This window comes from Parasteatoda tepidariorum, chromosome X1 (assembly GCF_043381705.1).
Source record: "Parasteatoda tepidariorum isolate YZ-2023 chromosome X1, CAS_Ptep_4.0, whole genome shotgun sequence".
Lineage (NCBI taxonomy): Eukaryota > Metazoa > Arthropoda > Arachnida > Araneae > Theridiidae > Parasteatoda > Parasteatoda tepidariorum.
The window spans coordinates 16,847,122-16,867,530 of record NC_092214.1 but is presented as its reverse complement, the minus strand read 5'-3'; the positions used below and the strand labels follow the sequence as shown (position 1 = coordinate 16,867,530).

Genomic DNA, 20,409 nt, shown 5'->3' with positions numbered 1-20,409 from the left:
AAAAAATTTATTAATCATCAGCACAAATGACACTATTTCAAGTAATTTGGATGATTCTTTATTGTTGTTTTCCGAATTATATAGATACAGAAATATATACCGTTCTATAACAAAGAAGAATATTCTATAACAATTGCTGTTCTTGACGTTCTGAATTCACATTTATTTATTAGAATGACGAAAGCAATGTTAACTTCAGTTTAATTTGTAATGAATTGAAGACAGAAGAAATGCATTTTACCTTAAAACACACATCTGTAACAGTATGCGATAGCGAAATCGGATGTTATCAGTTGCAAGTTTGTTGATAATAGAAGTTGAAAATTATTGAGGAATTTTCTTCAAATGTTTGGCGTGTTCTGTTTCTGAAAGATTTGACAATTTTCTGGACAGTTTTCTTCAAGTTTTTCGGCTTTTTCCTTAGGGAAATTTTGCTTCTTATTTCGTGCAAAGAAAATGGCGACCGACTCTGCCAGTGATTCTGATGGAACTGAATGAAAACGTGATAAATTAATGTCTGATATTTACAGGCTCCCGCTAGAGGGCGTAATCGAGCGTTGCGATCACGAATTATATAATAACTTTTTTCATGGAAAAAAAAAACATAAATTTTTTTTTATTTATGGAAAATGAAATAGAAATAATTTTTCTCTCGAAATGTTGGGTTCTAACTCTTCAAATATTGAGAGGTCCGGACCCCTCACACTTCCTCTCCCCCAGTTGCGATGTACATGATTTACGCCTCAGCTAACTACTAAAGCGAGGCGAAAGCACTGACTGACGACTAAACGGTTAATAATGTCGCCGGGAATAAAAAACGGTAACCTTTTAGCTGTTGCCATCAAGAAAAGCAGACTTCCATCTCTTCGAATCTTAAGCTAATATCAAAAAAATCGGTTAGAGTATGACGCACTCAGAAAGCTTCGTCTTACAGCGCATGCGTTAAAGTATCCCACACGCTTTGGAAGAATGTAGATCTTGTTTACCAAATAGATCTACCAAATAGTAGAGTTCGAGCACGCGCACAGACTTCCCCAATTGCCAGTTGACGTGAACTTACTCCGACCGTTTCGGTCGTCTGCTACCGTTCAGAAAAGAAAGCTGAAAACAAAACCGATCATAACCAAATCACCGGTTATAGTTTGTTGATATGGAGAGAAAAGCGCTTGAAATGGGAACTCTTAAAATTAAATTGTAATTTTGAAAGTAAGTACGATGCAATAAGACTCATATTAAAGGAATCTCTTAGTGGTATCTCTCCGTCAGAAACTCTGAAAAATGAATTTAATTTCATAAAGGCATAAGATGTCTTTGTTTATTTTCCTTGAGATGCTGATTTTATTAATCATAGAGAGGAACGTATTTAAAATGGTTCTTATTTAGAAATTATGATAGTACTTTTTGTTTTAGTGTGCCCTTTGTAGGTCAGATAAATAACACTGTCGGCTTTTCTCCTCAATTGCTATAATTATTTTTTTATTTGTTTCGAATTTTTTGCTTTGACTCTCTATCAAATACATATTTTCCAATTGAAAATTTTCCTAAAAAGTCACACAATTAAACATTAAAATTTAGATTTGTTACAATATTGAAGTTTAAAGGTTAAGAATCATGATATAATCAATGTTATAAAACATATAAATATCATGAAACATATCAAATGTTACAAACCATTTATATATCATTGGATGCAAAATTATTTAAATTTTTTTTTTCTGCAATTTCACTTGCATTATAAAATTTCTTCATTGTTCATTAAGTTGTAATAAAACATTTCTGCAATCATATTCAATTTTGTGCATAATTATGTTATCGAAGAACATTAATATTAAAAAATATCAAGCATATTTCTGATTTTAAGAGCATCTGTTTACCTATAGATTTCAATAAGAAAAATTTATATAGCTCACTAAAAGAAAATGATTTAGTAACTATATACAGTTCTTAAATATTTATTGCTTAAAATCTTGTTTGCCCTAAAAAAATTTGCCAAATATTTAGCTTTCTACAAGCAAAGTTGATTTCAATGACTGTGAAACCTCCTATGGTCACTCCTGCGAAATGAATGTCTCTCAATACGGACATATTTTTAATTCTCCCTGAATCTTCTATGAATAAACCATTTTATACATTCTCTTCGAAGCGAACACTCCCATAACCACACTCAGACTGTCATTTTTGCCCTGAAACGTTATTTTCTACCTCTTCAAATTGGACACTATTTTTTCTAAATTTGAAAAAATGACTTTTTCTGCATTAAATTGCAAAAAAATGAAAAGATATTAGTTATTTAGAAGTTATAAGAAAAAATGTACTGCTTTAAATTGTAAAAAAATTGTGTTCAATAAAAATTATTCACAAATTGATGATAAAAATCTAAGGGTACATTTTATTCATAACAAATTAAAATATGCAAAATACTGAAAATATTTATAAATTTTTTAAATCAATATATTAGATACTGATATTAATTATATATGTTAAAAACACAAAAATTGCAGTTTCTTTTTTTCAAAGGTGACATAAAGAAATAAAAAATTATTTCATCTAATTATTTGAAGTTGCCAAATTTTCATACATCAAGCTTGGTACAGCACTGTATAGGACTCGCTGAAATCAAGGTTTAGAAGTTTTTGATAATTGATGGTTCTATGCAGTTTTAAACATGTATTAAACCATTATGTCAAAACTTCTTTTTGACACAGTTTTTGACAATTGTCAAAGACCCAAAACTTTGGTATAAGGATAATTATTAGCTATTATAAATAAACATTCATATAAAATAAGAAGTGATCAATCATGTTCTTAAAATATTTTAATATTAAACTTTCTTTTTGACTGTCAAAAACCCAAATTTTGGTGTGGAAAATATTTAATAATTATAAATAAAAATGTGTTGTAATTTATCCAATAGGTTAATTTTTTAATTATTGAAAATTAAAATACGAAAACAATCATCTTATTAAAAAAATACTTAACAATAACTGTATTTATTAATATGTAATGGGTATTGAAACTAATCCTCTTTGCAGAGGTTGTCACCTTGAAGAAGAGACATCATGACGTATACTTTGTGATTGTGAGGTCTATAATGCTCAAAGATTTGAGCATTTAGGGCAGCATTGTGTTAAGGCCTGGGAACTGCAAGATGTTCCTGTAAGGCAGGGGTGTCAAACTCAAAAGCTAACTTGGGCCAAATAAACAATGCTTAACTTTAGGTGAGCCGCAAAAAATAAATCAATGTTCTTAGAAACAAATATTTTTATTTTGAATAATACATTGTAATAAGCATATGTAAAGTTAAATTATTGTATGATACTTGACATCTCTTCTCTGCTACTATCTTGCTTATTTCGGGAGAAATTTTATTGGCCGTGACTACTTTCAAAATTGACCCAACGTGAGTGTTATTAATACGGTTTCGAACAGGAGATTTATTTCTGTTCATAACAGAAAATAATTGCTCGCACTGATAAGTACTTCCAAACATGGAATTAATTTCATATGCGAATTTTCGAGTATTTTCAAATCTTGCCGGTAAATATTTGTAAAATTCAGGCCACTTCAATGAATTTTGCCTTCAAATTTGAATCGCATTGAATCTCAATCACTTCCATTTGCATATTACTGGGCACTGAGTCTATATTTATTGAGAAAATCGACTAAAACAAAAAAAATTTGTCTTCCAAAGAATTAAAATCTTTAAACCTTGTTTCAAATTCTGTTCTAAGATTTGAAATTTTTTCTGTGTATTTTTGATACGATCCCTGGAATGGCAGGTGCCGCAAGCCAATTACAATTTTACATTTTCACGCGTACAATTTAAAATGATCCGCATAGTTTATAAATAAAGTATATTATAATTTCGTATGCTAGTTTTCTTTCTAATTCACATTTCTATTTTATTTTCACTTTGCGTCGAATATATTGACTGGGCCGCAAAAATGTTCACCTCGGGCCGCGAGTTTGACACCTCTGCTGTAAGGTGTTTGCTGAATTTTATTTCAGCTATAGGGCTTTCTTGCTAATCATGATTTAGGGTTTGGGTACAATGGACCTCTGGTTGATGTGCCCTGCTCTTCTCCATCTTCAAAGCATGCAATTACGAAAAAAAAAAGAAATTTTTAAGCCCTCTGTACCCCAAGTTCATTTTTTGGTTTTGTCTGAATAAAACCGAAATTCAAAACTATTTTTTCGACCCCATGACAGACTTGTGGCGACATTGTTGCAGAACATTACAGAGTTTTTGCAGAAAGATTTTTCTTTTGGGAAGGGAAAAATTTAGGTTTTCCTCTCTGCATAACTTTTCGAATTTTTTTTTTTTTTTTTTTACAGAAATTTCTTGAAGATGTCTTTCTTGTGCATCAGAGAGGAAAGAAATAATCATGATTTTTCTATTCTCATTTGAGATTTAAAATAAATAAATCTGCTTCAGCTAGAATTTCAAATTAATAATATATATATATATATATATATAAAAAAATCAGAAATCACGAAAGTTTAAAAGATAGTTCACTCCAGAAAAGATGATCTTTCTTTCATTATTTTTTTCTTTAAGGAACACCATTTTTTACATACACTTATTTGAGTATCTCTTTTTCAAAGAGTCCTATTCGTGTGATGAGGAAATAATTAGTGCATTTTTCGCCTGCAAAATGCGAGAATATCGCCTATTCTATTAGAGTTAAAAAATATATATTATTTTTACAATTAAAAATTTTTACACATTTTTATTCTATAATTTCTTCCGTAAACACAACATTTCTATTACTTTAAATTAGTAATTGTTATAAATAAAAGTATCTTATGGCAAAATATACATATGGGTGATTCTCACGAAACATGACAATTCGGACCAAAAAATTTCTTCAAATTTGAAGTCTTCAAAATAATCTAAAATTTTTTTTGTATACTTCTTTAGCTACACTTATTAACATCTTATAGACAGCAGTGTAGTTTATTGACATTTGCTCGAGAAAAAAATAAAATAGAAATTCACCAAATCTTGAATGTCAGGAAAATGACATATTACCTTAAAAGTTTAAAAAACAGTAATTTTAAGTTAATAGTAAGTAATTCAACTTAAGCCTTTATGTTAGATGGACCATAAATTGCTTAAATTAATTCTTTTTATCCACTGTAGAAAGAAACAAAAAAATTTTTGTTGCTGATATGTACAGAATAAAATTGTGTATAATAATCAATCATTAAATAAATAAATAACTGATTACATCCAAGCATATTACAATCATACATAAACTTGGTATTAGGTTAATATTTGCTTTTCCTCTTTACAGTATTAGCAGTTAAAAAGAATTTCTGGTAACACTTCAATGTCCTGGCATTCATAAGCCAGGATAATGACAAATTCGCTATTTTATTATTTTATAGCATATAACTTTACTTTAATTTAATATTTTGGCCGAAAATGTTTATATTCTGCAGAAAACAACAGTATTTCTTAAAATAACTCAGATAAATCTATGTAGTTTTTGTTATTAATGATTTCAAGAAGCCAGGAAAATGACAGCATAAAAACCTACTCTCCTTGAAAAAATTTTTGAAATAGTTTTTAAGCCAGAAAATTGGTTCTTTATTCATGCAACAAGACATGTTCAGATAGGAGGGTCTCTAATCAATCTATTAACATAAAATATTGATTCCTGGCGCTATCTATTTTGGTTATGAATCACTAAATAAAAGTAGCCTGGAAAATGACAGATTTTCATGGGACAAACAAATTATTAACAGAAAAAATTATTTTAAACGAAGTTTTAGTAAACAATACCCTCTGCGTATATTCCAGAAATGCTTACATAGGATAAGATAAAAGAAATTAGATTTTGAAAAATTTATGGTAAGTTTTGAAGCTAGTTATTATTGAAAATATTGTTTGGGACATGCCATGAAAATGACATTTTGATATTCAATTAAATTTTTGCTAGTGCAAAGTCATTTTAAAATGCTAACAGCAATGCTATTTATTACTTTTTTTTAAAAAAAAGTTCTTTTAGTATTATAGTATTAGATTTTGGAGCAAGGGACAGTGAATTTCATGTTTCGTGAGAATCACCCATATATATATTAGTGCCAGGGAAGTTTGTTGCTGAAAGCCCAAAAAACTTATGCCACAGTGTCTTTTGATTGATGCTGAGCTGAATGGACTAGAATCTAGATGTACTAAAGCTATTATAACATAATAAAATAACTTGTAATAAAGAAATTTATTCTTATAACTGTGATAAATATTGATAGTACTACCTTAGTTAAACCCTTGAATTGATTGACTGAAAAAATTATTAATTCATTTAAAAAACATTTATATTTTTTGTAAATTATTATTAGTTTGCTTATCAGAGTGGAGAATATTCTCAGAGCTTAATATTTCCTCAGAACAAAGTTTTCTTTAGATCAAAATTTCCCTAAAAGTTTTAGATTTTTTTTTAATGCAATAACTTTTTCCAAATATTTTTGGATAGTAAAGTTTATATAAGAAAAAAATTTATTTATTTTATACAATTCTTAAATAAACAAGCATGTGTTAAAAATAATATAGATCAAAATAACTAATAATTTATTAAATTAATGGTACATCTCATAAACTTAAGGTATTCAAACTAATAAATACATAAATTGACATATAATGTTTTTTAGCAAGGAAAAATGTTTGCTAAGTGACACATTTCTTAACATTAAAATGTTTTGTAGGAATTTTTTTAGACCAAAAATTTCCCAATGGTTGCTTGAATTTCCTTAAAAAACTCGCTCACAATCATACATATTTTGCTCTCCTGCTTATAAGTTATAACAACAAATATTGAAAATCTAAAAATAAATTTTATAAGTTGAGATCAGGCAATTATTGGCAAACACTTTGCTTTCACCTATCTGCCTAAAGCATGTGGCATAAAAGAATTAAAATCAATATTTATATTGATTACAATTAGCAACTTATAGTTATTATCGGTAATATAAACTGAATAGTTATAATATAGCAAATAATATTGATCTTAAAATTTTAAGAATATCATGTTTTTCAAAAAACCAATTAATAGTTTCAATAATTTTGGCTATATTTTTTATAAATGATATATACTATAAATTATAATTATACATAGTAGCATATAATAAATGTATGGAGCATGATTTAATATGTAATAAAATCTAATAACTATTCTAATAAAATATCTAAAACAAAGAAAATTGTCCAAGGTTTTTGATAGTTTTTGTCAGATTTCAACACTTTTTGACAAGTTTTTGATGTGTCGTGTCAAAAGCCTAATTTTTTACATCAAAAACCCTACCCCAACTGAAACAGTTGAAAAAAAATATAGAATGGTTTCCAGGATAACATTATTGAATTTTGGTAATATTTTATGCCCTAAATTAGTATGTCGAGTTTAGAACGGCAGATGCGAAAACCTGAAATAAATCTATACCATGATACAAGATTTATTGATTCCATCCTGATTGATGATTAATTTTAAATGAGAGTGTTTAAATATCTTATTCTAAAAGTTAAAAAAAATATATATATATATATATATATATATATTTGCAATCTTGACCTATTATAGAATCTGCCTTAGAAAATTTTTATTGGAGAAGTTTTAGACTATGGCTTACCTATATAGCTAACATTATACTTAATATACTATAGCTAATATTGTGCTAACATTATGCTTACTAAGAGATTACTTTCTTGCACATAATTTGGCCCATTGAGTGGTTTACCTTCTGCCAAGTAAACATGCTTTCCTTATATGTATTTCACAAACATAATTAACCCTTTCCCTTACTTTCCACTTTTTTGCATCAAACCATTTTAACACCATTTACTAAATTCCACAACTTCAAGTTTATAATGGCACTGGACTTAAGCACGGTAGAGCTTAAAATTTTTTGTTGATTCTTAAACATTCATTAAATTGATTATATTATACATTAATTAAAGTAGATTATTCATCATTTAAATGTAGCACAGATTTTTTGTTCACCCTGTATGATATTTTGATTGATATCAGTTATATAACCTTCATTATATGTTATTACCCTTTTTTTCAGATCATTACACCTGGAATTGTTCATATTCTATACATCTAAAAAAAAATTCTCTGTACTGTAAAATTTGAGGTTATTTGGAATTGATACAGTATGGACTTTAATGACATTTTTGGACCCAGCTCAAGCCACCTGTGCCGTGAACGCCAGTTTACGTCTGACCCTGGAAATTTGGATCTCCCTACACCACATGTCTTTTTAGATGATACAAGTATTAGTGATGCTAATTTTTCATTACCTGGACCATCTAAAAATGTTATTTTTACTGATAGTGATGTACGTAAACTAACTTTTTCAGAATATATGTTATATAAACAAACTATTCGTCATTTTCTAGATTTATATTGAAAAATAACTAAGTACTAAAGTTAAGGAAAACATTCTAATAATGAAAAAATTAGCAAAATAAAATCAAACTAAAATAAAAATAAAATTATTTATATCATGTTGGTCAAAATTTGTTTTGTAAAATATAAAAGCAGTTTCTTAATTATTAAGTTTACTATATTAAAAATACAAATTTTCTTTTATTTTAAAATGTAAAAAAAAATTTACAAAGTTACAAACAATTTACTGAATGACATTTCTGTCATTCTCTGTAAGTGGTTAAATAATAAGGTGTTTTCCCTTAGTTTGCTATTTTTAACATGAAATACAAGAGAGTTATTATATAAGATTTGCATAAAAAATTAAAATAATCCCTCATACTATATTATTAAAAGTTTGAAACCTTAGAAGAATGTTTGGTGACACATGAGTACTTATATGCCCTTCAGTCTTTTCAGAAACTATTAGTGATTAAGGCTACCTTTTTGTCAAAACATGGGCATTGTTGACCTGGGAGCAAACATGTAGAATACTTGACAAATGCAGAAAAAATGTTCCCTATTTAAAAGTGCTAGGCTGGCTCTTAATGGGGGTGCGTTAGAAGAACCCTTAACAAAACTTATAAAATATTCAAACAACCAGTTATTAGTTATTGTATTGAAATTCTTGTAACCGCCTCCAAAACGACTGTCAAACAGCTTGACATATTACACAACCAAACTTCTCATCACTGGTGCATTAAAGACTACCCCCATACTAGCAATGCAGATTTTGACCAACTCTGAACCTTTTGATAATTTTATCGAAAGAAAAGCAGTAATCCTGTTTCAAAAACTCAGGAGCCTGCCTAACAATCCTCTCTGGAGAAATTGTGACATAAATAGAACTAGGAATCTTAAATTCAAAGATGGATTTATCCTGGCAGCATCGAGGGTTGCTAGCTCTCTTGAACTTCATCACGAGGCTTCTACCTCTGCCAATGTGCCAGCTGGATTATGACCCCATCATGTTAATCTTGATCTAAATATAAAAATGGTGAAAAAGGACATACTTACTTACTTTACTTATCCTCTACGTGCCTTGGGCACTTAAGGCCTCCAGCATATCCCTCCAACGCCTCCTGTCTTTAGCAATAGATCTTGCTTCCTCCCAGCCAGATATTCCACATTCTTTTAATTCGCCCAAAAACATGCGCTGGATGGTAAGTCTGGGTCTTCAATTAGTTCTTTTACCATCAGGGGCCCATGTAAGCGCAACAGATGAAATTTTTTCTTTGGGCATTCTAAGGATATGTCCGAGCCAGCTCCATCTTCGTTTTTTAATTTCATCTTCGATTGTTTTTATTTTAGCTTTCTTTAATAGATTTTGATTTGATACTTTGTAAGGCCAGAAAATTTTAAAAATAAATCTTAAACATTTGTTTTGAAAGGTTTCTAATTTTTGTATTTCGATCTTAGTCTGTTTCCAGGTTTCTGCGCCATATAATAGTACTGCTCTAACAATAGCTTTGTAAACAACTATTTTTGTCTTTATTTCAATATTTGACTCTCTCCAAAATTTATGTAATCCCTTAAAACATGTTCTTGCTTTGATTATTCTCTGTCTAATATCTTCACTACTTCCACCTTTTTTATCTACAATAGAACCTAAATAGCTAAATGACTCTATGTCATCTATTTCGTGATTTTCGATTTTAATTTTGTCATTTTTCTTTTGATTTATTCTCATTACTTTAGTTTTCTTCTTGTTCATGAATAAACCTACACTATTTGAATATTTGTTGAATTTGTCTGTTTTAAGTTGAAGGTCTGTACATTTGGATGAAATAAGTACGATGTCATCAGCAAAATCAAGGTCTTCTAAAGTAGTTGTGAAATTCCACCTTATTCCTCTTTTTTCATCTTTCAAGCTGTTTCGCATAATCCAGTCTATCACCAGTATAAATAAAAATCCCGATAAAACACATCCCTGTCTCACGCCAGTTTTTACTAAAAAGAATTCAGTTAATTCTCCATTTACTTCTATACATGCTTTGCTGTTATCATACATATCTTTGATTATGTTAATATATTTTTCTGGTATATTATAAAATGATAAAATTTCCCATAATTTCTCTCTCTTAACTGACATAATTCCTGAACAAATGAAAGTCATTGCTGTGGAAACTATGCATGATTAATTTCCTAGAAGTGCGGGGTTACATGTGTTTACAAATGGCTCCATACAAAATTGGCAAGATGGTGCTGAAGCTGGTATATCTTGCAAGCTTTTTAACTTCAATTTACCTATGGGATCATTTACTTATGTGCCTTTGATGGCAAAGTAGAGGCTATTACTGTAGCAGTTCAACAGTTATCACTAAGGAGATCTAGCTTTGACAGGACCGTTATCTTTTCTGATTCGAAATCAGCATTACTGGCCTTATCAAAAAATTAGTGTGTATGACAGTGAATTTTGGAATGCAGGTTGTTTTTAAAAGATATTATCCATAAAATCTCTGTCTAATGGGTACCTGTGCACTGTGGAATTGTAGATTATGAATAAAATGGCTGCTGATATTCTTGTAAAAAAAGGAGCCTTGGTTGTCCAAAGACCTAAAGGAATGCGACCTTTTATTCAGTGTGACTTTTAAGCAATTTGACATTTAATCAGAACTTGAAGTTAAAAAAAGCAGAGGCATATAATGTTAAGAGCTGGACAATCCTTATTTAACATCCCAACTATGTTCCTAATGCCCTTAGAAAAGCAGCTGTGACTGGCTTTAGACTTTCAACTGGACACGACTGTCTAATGTCTCGCCTCTTACATATCGATTCGCAGATTCACCTGACTGTTCTCTTTGCGACTAGTCTTCCTTTTGACTGCTGAACATTTAGGCCTGGGCCCTGCATTACAGAATTTTAATTGTACAGTTGAGGAGAGCACGAGCAATACTGGAGAGCACACACACTAATGGTGTTGGTACTATTGTTTATAATAGTGTGTGGCTGAATTAGAAAATTTCTGAATAATGAAAAGATAAAAAGAAAACTAACATTATAATAATAAAATAACATTTAAAAAAATACATAAAGTAAAATTTTGAAAAATTAAAAAATATTTGTAAAAATCTGGGGTAAAAAGGAAGATATAATCTCTTCATCAGCTCATTCAATTATATCCGCAAAAAGGAGTACTTTCTAATGTATCAATATAGCCAAAGCCAAATATATCAATACAATAGTATAAGGAGTACTAAAAAAGATTGAATCAAAATAGAACACATTAAGTAATAAATATCACGTAAAAAACAGAAAATAAAATGTAAAGAAAAAACAGAACAAGACACAAAACGAAATCTATAAAGCAAGTAGTAGCGAATTCAAATTAACTTACATGGATGGAAAGAAGGATTTAAAATATTTTTGTTATAAGATTGCCAGATTACGAAGTATGAAAACAGAAGCACAAATTGAGCTAAAAGTGTAAATAGAGAAATTTTGTTTTATAGCGCTTTCTTATACTGCAGTACGTTTAATTTGATAGTTACCAAGAATCGGCACGAAAATGGATGTACTTGCAAGGTAATAATGTTATACTGGATAATTTGAAGAAGTTTATAATGAGTAAGATTGATATTTAATTATAAAATTTTAATGATTTTAGAAAATTAACATTTATTTTTTTAAAAAAAAGTGAGAAAAAGAAACATGAATTGCCCATTTTGCACAGATTTGCCCAAAATGGATTTGCACATGGTAAAAATATATAAATTAACGAAGAAGTTTTTAGTAAATTTATTTATAACAACATACAATTAACTCAATGATTTTATATAGAATACAATTTAGTTGAGTATCCATTGTTTTGTATCAAATTTTGAAAGAGTTTGTTTATTTGTTTTTTGGATAAATAAACATTTCTACATATTCTTTTAATTCTATTCATTTGATTAAAAATGGTATTTAAATAAATGTTTTTTAGAAACATTAGAATTCCAAGTAATTAGTTTATTTATATTAAAACTAATATAATTTCTTTTATCGTATAAATCAACAAAGCAGATATTTTCTTCTTTTATAATACCCAAATCCAAAAAATTAATGTTATTATTATGATTACAAAGCAAAATTAATTCCTCAGGGTAAATATTATTTAATAAAATTGTATAATTTGAAAATTAAAGATAATTAAATCATCAATAAATCTAAAAACAAATTTAATGTTAAGAGTATAATCTTTTTCATAATAATGCAAAAATAAATTAGCTAAAAGAGATGAAAAATTAGATCCTTGTGGTATTCCATCAATTTGATTAAAAATATCTTTTCCACTGTAAAAATAAATATTTAAAAGACAAAAATTAATTAGAATTTCCCAATAATTGAAATCCCAATCAAGGATATTTTTAAAATCATAGTAATAACTCAAATAGTGATGAATAATAGCTGCAGTATAAGAAGTTGCTTTATTATGATGGAAAACTCATGAATTTTCTCACCATATTTGAGATCATTTTCTACCAATTGTTTCATGCAAATGCTAAAAACTTTTTCAAATAATAATCTTCATTGACTGTCTTGCCAGTTGGTAAGGATTCATTATACTCAATATCTCACCAATAGAAAGGTCAACATTACCATATGTTATGAGCGGCATTGATGTGGTCCTTCTTGTCTTGCCTTCTGTTTTAAGTGGTATTCACTTAATTTTTTAGTTGTTTCTGTTGGAAAAACATATGTCCAAGTTTAGTTCCCAGTAACTATTGTTTTGAAAAGGAATTGTCAAATGAAAGCGTCTCCCGTAAACACAATGTTTTTGAACAAATTTGATGTTTTTGGAATTACTCAAGATGGGATGTTTTGCAACCTTTAATGTTCTTTTAAAACCGCTTGACAGGGACCAAATGATTTAGGCAACATATTTCATAATTAATGCCTTTTATTGTCGAACCGAAATGACTGAGTATCAGTTCTCTGACTTAATTGATGTCCTAATCATTAATCAAAGTGAATGGTCTGCCAGATCTTTCATCTTTGAATTTTTTATACCTAGTATCAAATAACTGCAGTTTTTGATAAATATCTATCTTTAGAAGCTTTCTGCAGCATTTTTAATGCTTTTATAGGAGAAATTTTATTGAGAAAATAAAATGCGTGTTCTTAGCTAAATGACATTTTCATTTTACAAAAAATCAATGGACTGAAAGTTCTTAACTTATTAAAAACTAATTTGTTTTCAGTTGATAAAATTAAATACTGTTCTATTTTTAAATGTTTATAGAAGTTGTGAAAATGTTTGATAAAAGTTTTGAAACAATATCTACTATATATGAATTTTAAGTGAAGCATTCTTGATATGTTTTGATCCCAGTAGTAAGTATGTGTAAATATTTATATTTCCAGCTGTCATCAGATGATGAAGATCTCAACTTAGATATTGTTGACTTATCATTGCCTGCTCGTGCAGCAGAACAGGCTGAACATCTTGTTCGTAAAGTCTTAGAAGAAGCAGAACAGGCAGAGCATTTAGTCAGAAAAGTTTGGGAAGAAGCTTGGAAAGTGAGGATTCATAATTATTTTAATTTTGCCTGTTTTATTCATTGAGGAATAATACTGATTCTTTTTTTTTCTTTAGATATGTATATATGTTGTCATAGATGTTTTTATATGTCATTTCCCCATCATGTGACACCTAGAGAGTGGTTCTAACAGGAGGGCAAGAGGGTATGTGATTCCTCTTGCCCTCTAGGTAATGTGTACCCTCTCGTCACTGCAAATTTGTCGTATTTTTGCACACAAAAAAACATGACGAGTCTATTTAGCAAAATTGATTGATTTTTTACACTTCTGTGAAGGGAATTCTTGCTATGCCTCTGATTGTAACCATATAACGAAACTTTCTTAATTTATTAAACATCTAGTACTCTTGCTGCACATGAATTTTGCTCATTACCGTGTTAAGAAAAAAAAAAGTATTGAGCTTAATAGAGTGAGTTAGAGAATCTTGAGAAAATTTATCTAAGTAATAAAAATTAACCTTACCTAAGTATCACTTGGTATTTTGTGGGAAAGAAGAGGTATACCAAATGTTTTAGACATTTTGTTAATATGGGCTTGATGCTCATATAAATTAAGAATTGTCTTGAGTCTCTGAATATTAAAAGTAATCTGATAATAGCAGTAAGTAATTTTCATAGGTGTAGCAGGAATTTCTAGGTTTTGTAAGTTGAAAGCAGTTCATAATACAGTGGAAAGTCCCATATCCAGAATCGTCAGACTTCGACTAATCCGGAAAATAGATTCTTCTGGATAATTGGTTTTAAGGTAAACAAAGATAAATATGTGTATTATTCCAATAAAATAAAGGTAATTAACATCTATTTTAATACAACAACGTTTCATTATTGGCTTAATGGCATTTAATTAGCTATGTAATATTTAGTATGATAAAATGAATTTACTGATAGAATTTTTTTAAGAAAATGAAAAAGTAAGCAGATCATAACTCGAATTTTTTCTACAATGAATAAAGACATGTTTTGTTTTAAATTTTATACCATTTTCTTTCTTTTTTTTAGTTTGAAAGAAGATATTCAAATTACAATAAAAAACAAGCATCAAATTTGAAAAGTTAATTAATCCTATTTATTAAAAAATAAAACACAAAGCCTGACTACTGGTTTTTCTTTCAAACTCTGTTAATATTCAGCTTCATTAATATTTCTATTTTATTCCTCTCGTCAAAGTTTGTTTTTCTTGAACTGCTCTCATCTTTTCAACAACTCTTTAAGTATTTTTGTTAAAGTAGTATAAATGTTTACAATCTTGAATCCAGCAAGAAGCAATGTTTTCTTTTCTTTGTATGTAAGATTTTATAACAAATCATTAATATAAAAAATGGATTATTTTTAAATTTGTCATGTGGTTTTATAGCTGTAGAGACATATTAAGGGTAGGGGGTCATTATGTGAAAAATGAAACCATCAGTGGCGGAAGCCAATAATTTAAACTCACTCATATTTTTACTGACTCAAATTACTGTGATAGAAAATTTATGGAAACTTGAAGATATTTGTATCATGGATTGATGTGAAATTAAAGATAGGAATGAATTGAAGTTAGCTGCTCAAACCTATTTTGAGAGGACTGTAAATTTGAATAAAGAAGAAAGATATGAAATACAATTACCTTGTTTAAAAAAAATTATATTTTACCTGATAATAAGAAGGTCGCCAAAAAAGATAAGTGTCTGATGCAAGAAAACCAAAAGACGCCAATAAATTTTCAGATTGCAATTCTGTTTTTGAAAATTGGGAGTTAATTGAATATGTTTCACATGTTGTTGAAAACAGTAGTGCACAACATCTTCCTTACAGAGTTGTTTTTAAGGATAGAGTAACAACAGCTGTGAGACCTGTTTTCAACCCTTCTACCAAAAAGGAAGGATCTGTTTCTCTAAGTAATTGCCTAGCAAAATGAATAAAGTTGTTGAATTGATACCTGCCATAATTTTATTCAAAATAAAATTGGAGTGACTTCAGATATAAAAGGCTCTTTCCTGAAGATATCAGTAAACTCGAAAGATCGCAATTATTAAAATTTTTTTTATAGTAGAAGTCTGATAAACAGTTATAAACTAAAGTATTTAAGCATTGCCGTGTAGTTGAATTTGGCTTAAATTGTAATCCTTTTCTCCTTGGCGCAGTTATAAAGCATCATTTAAGCAAATTTAAGTCTGATATTGCAAAAAAGCTAGATTTTTCTTTTTATATAGATAATCGTATAGCATCAGTAAACACGGAAGAAGAATTGAAGCATTTTGTAGATGAAGCGACATCAATAATGGCTGAAGAAAAATTTAAATTGAGGTGCTGGGAACATATTAAACTAGTTAGTGATATTCAGGGTTGGCAGGTTTTTGACATGTGACAGTTTTTGACAGTTTAAACCATGGTTTAAACCGTCACGTCAAAAACCTCACTGTCAAAAATGTCGAAAATGTCAAAAACCTATATTCATATGTGAAATTTAATTAATACATAAAATTTATATATTTTTTATAAAGGATAGTGTTTCTAAATATGTTCTAGAAAAAATAAATTTAAAATTTTGAAGAAACACTTATATTTTGAATAGTAACCAAAATCTTGTACTTTTGAAAGCTCACATCTTTTGTAATATTATGTATTCATTTTCATGTGTTATTGAAAATCTGCAGTGATATTATTAAGAAATTTATTTATAACCAAATTTAGTGTATAGTATAGATTATACTAAAAATTAGACATTTTTAAAGATAAACATTAGCAGTTTTGTACATTAGACATCTTTTAAAGAAAAATCTTTTTAATATTCTTTTAAATCTTCTTAATAATCTTTTTAACATAAGACAATACAAATTTAAGTGCTTTCTGTTAAATACACAGAGTAGTTAGTGTCGATTTACAGTATATTCAGCCTATTCATTTACTATGCTGAAAATTTAGTTTATCCAAATACTTGTGAATTTCATTTTGCTGAATACGATATAGTTTTGTTGAATATCTAAATATTCAGCTGTTGAATAATTACTTCTTGCTTTCAAGATATGCATTATTTGTATTCTTAATACAAGTGGAGAAAAAAAAATTAAGAGATAAAAATTTTTTTAGAATGATAAGTGTAATAATTATAAATAAATATAATAAACGATATGAATTATATTTATCATTATTCATAAATATAACTACTTTTAAATTCAAATTAACACACTGGATAATAAAGATATTCGGTATAACATTAAAAAATTTTTTTTATACCCTTGTATCAATCAAGTTTGTATTTATACAGCATGTCTTGTAAGTTCCTTATAAGTATTAGTTATATGTTCCTTATTTGTCAAAAATGCATAATAATAAACTTTTCATTTTCTTAAGTATCAAAAAGAAGAATTTTTTTTTTTAAATATAAATATTTAGACAATTTTTGTGCAAAATTTTTCTGCACATGCATTTGAATATAAATTTCTGAGATTTTAAATCTGTTATTTTACCTTAATTTTAATTAAAAAATATTTTAAAACCTGCTGATTACCTATAGTATAATTAAATTTCAATATAATGCATGGCAACTGTTGGTAGTTTTGAAGTTTATATATTTTCTTGGCAAACTTCAGTTTTTGACATTTTTGACGGGTTTTTGACGGTTTAAACCAGTATTATACCCTTGTCATGTCAAAAACCACTTTTTGACGTCAAAAACCCAACCCTGGTGATATTGATGTGACAGTTGAAGTAACAATAGTTCTTGAATTATTGTTGGATAAAAATGAAGACAAGCATTTCTGCAAACTTCCAAAAGTTGAATAAAATGCAAAACATGCTAATTATGAGGCGTACAGTTTTATCTATTGCTCAAAGGGTATTTAGACCTATTGAATTTAGGTGCCCAGTCACATTGATGCCATAATATTGCAAAGAAGTTGGCATGAAAAATTTAGTTTGAATAGCATTTGCCAAAGGATTTGAAAAAGGAAATTTGAACTTGATTGAAAGATTTACTTTTACTATTGTCAGTTAAAAGTCCCTCAACAAGTCACCTCAAACTATTCAGCTTTCAAGAGCTTAAATGTTTTCAGTGATATTTAAAAATTCATATGCTACTGTCATTTTTCTTTGCAGTGAAACAAAAGAAGTCAAAGTGCTGCTTTTACAAGTAAAAGTTAGAGTTGTGCCATTAAAGAAAATTACCATTCTAAGACTTGAATTCTTGACTTGTTACATAGGAGCTCAACTAACTGATTTAGTCAAAAAAAAGTATAAAAGCAGAATATCTCAAAGATCAAATTCAACAATTGCCCTTTTCTGGATTAAAGGTAAAGATCAATTTTGGAGAATGTTTGTAAATAACAGAGTATGTAGAATAAGAGAACTTACTGGCATTGAAAGTTGGCAACATGTTCCTGAAACCCCCAAGCCAACTGACTTACCTTCAAGAGGGTGTATGTTCTCTAAGCTATTAGAGACCAAATGGTGAAAGGGGGCCGTTTTGGTTGTATAAATCTAAAGAAGAGTAGCCTTAACCCCTTCCAAATAAAAATATAAAAGAAATATTGGCCGAGCAAAAGAAAATTGTTACAACTTCTCTGATTTGTGAGAGTAACAAAGACTTATGAATACTTTCTTACTTTTTGTGCTACTCAAAAATTTTAAGAATGACAACATGGTTAAGATTTTAAAAGAACACTAAAAAATCTGCTTCAAATCTCGAAGTTAGAGAATTAAAAGTCTATTAATTAGACAATGCCAAAAAAATTTTAGTTAAACAGATTCAAAGAAAATCCTTTAATGATACAGATTTAAGAAATTTAGCATCTTTAAGGGTTTTTTGAGATGATGAAGGCGTTTTTAGAATTTTTATAAAGTTAACTGAGAGAAAAACCGTGAAAACTTTGTTAATCCTATGCTACTTCCGAATAACCATAAGCTAGTAGAATTGATTATTTATAGTCTGCATCTAAGTATGTGTCATACTGGAGTACAAATATTAATGTCCAAATTATGAAAACAATTTTGGATTCTTTGTGTTCGTAAAACAATTCATAAATTTTGACTGGACTATGGTATTAGAATGTTTCTGGAAAATAGAGTTAAAAATGAACATGTCTTCAAAAAAACAAAATTGAATCTGGTGGGACCTGTAATACTTGGAGAAAAACATAAAGCTTTGATCATAATTTTTACTTGTTCTGTCTACAGAGCCATTCATCTAAAGTTGATAGCTTCCCAAAGTTTTTTGCTTGGTTTACAAAGATTTATTGCCAGATGAGGGAAACCGAAAATTATATACAGAAATAGCGGCAGTAATTTAACTGGCCAAATAATCTATTAAAATCTTTGGATTTGATGCCTATCGGAGATGAAGCATCAATCAACCGATCAAAAAGGAAATCTAAATTATATACTTACAGAAGTTTAAAAAAAGTTATTTAAATCAAACAAATCACTATTGAAAAAGGCTGGATTGAAAACATTAAAATAAATCTGATTTGACAGATGAAACTTCAGATTTTGATGTTTCAACTCACCTCACTTAATATTGATGCATTAGATTTTAGAAGCACTTTTGTTTTTTCTCACTTAAGTATCAATCTGTGCACACAAACGAAAGAAAATAATTAATAACTAAATATATGTATAAATAATTTTGGCTTTTATTTTCGAGAAATATTCTAAGATATGTGAAATGTTCTACTTTAATATTACAATTATGTGCATAGCTTAGAGGATTTGATCCTTTTCCAGAACTCTGTTCCCCATTCCTACAGCTGTTGAAAAACACTGCATTTCAGAAATGGTACAATATAAGTTTTTTTTTCAACCCCCTTTTCCATTAGCGAAGACTTCTGATCCAGGAAGAAAAAAAAATTAGCACTACAGCACTTATCTACACCCCTAAAGAATACAAAAAAAAAAAATCTGATGCATACTCCAACTTCAAAAAAAAATTTTTTTTTTTTTTGTAATGTGCACATAAACAAAGTTTTGTACCAGGGAAAAATAATTTTATTTTATTTATTAAAAAAACATTTTCAATAGTAATATTAAAACTTTTTTCGAAGTTTTGTTACGAAATTTTTTTTTTTTTTTTTTGGCTAATTTTATTTCTGCTTGGTATCTTTTTGATTCTTATTTTGAGTTTAAACTTTTATTTCTACCCAAGTGATATAGCTGCATTTTATCAAATCAATGGCAATCTAAAAAATAACAAAGTCTTAGATGCTGAACAAACCAAAATTTCTTCTTAAAACTTGTTCACTTAGAATGAGGTTGTTTTTTCTCTCTGCTTTTCATTTATTAAATTTCAAACTGTACAGTATTATAAACAGAAACTTAACCTTACATCTTTATCTGAATATTGTCAATCTGAAATAAAGGTTTAGGTATTTTAAATTCAATATATATATATATATATATATTTCAAATTATAGTTTCATTTTCTTGTTAAAATAAAGCCAGTATACTCTTTGGCTAACGATATTCACTTAAACTAAAGATAAAGT

At 28.5% G+C, this 20,409-nt stretch overlaps 1 protein-coding gene across 1 annotated transcript in view; it reads left to right on the top strand.

The window, feature by feature from the left end:
* The first annotated feature begins 857 nt into the window (after positions 1-857).
* LOC107451026 (adiponectin receptor protein) overlaps positions 858-20,409 on the top strand; it is a 45,302-nt gene continuing 25,750 nt past the window's right edge. The window contains exons 1-3 of the mRNA XM_016066993.3: positions 858-1,206; positions 8,065-8,337; positions 13,773-13,928. Coding sequence (XP_015922479.1) covers positions 8,155-8,337; positions 13,773-13,928 — 339 coding nt within the window. The 5' untranslated portion in view covers positions 858-1,206; positions 8,065-8,154. The remainder of the gene's footprint in view (positions 1,207-8,064; positions 8,338-13,772; positions 13,929-20,409) is intronic.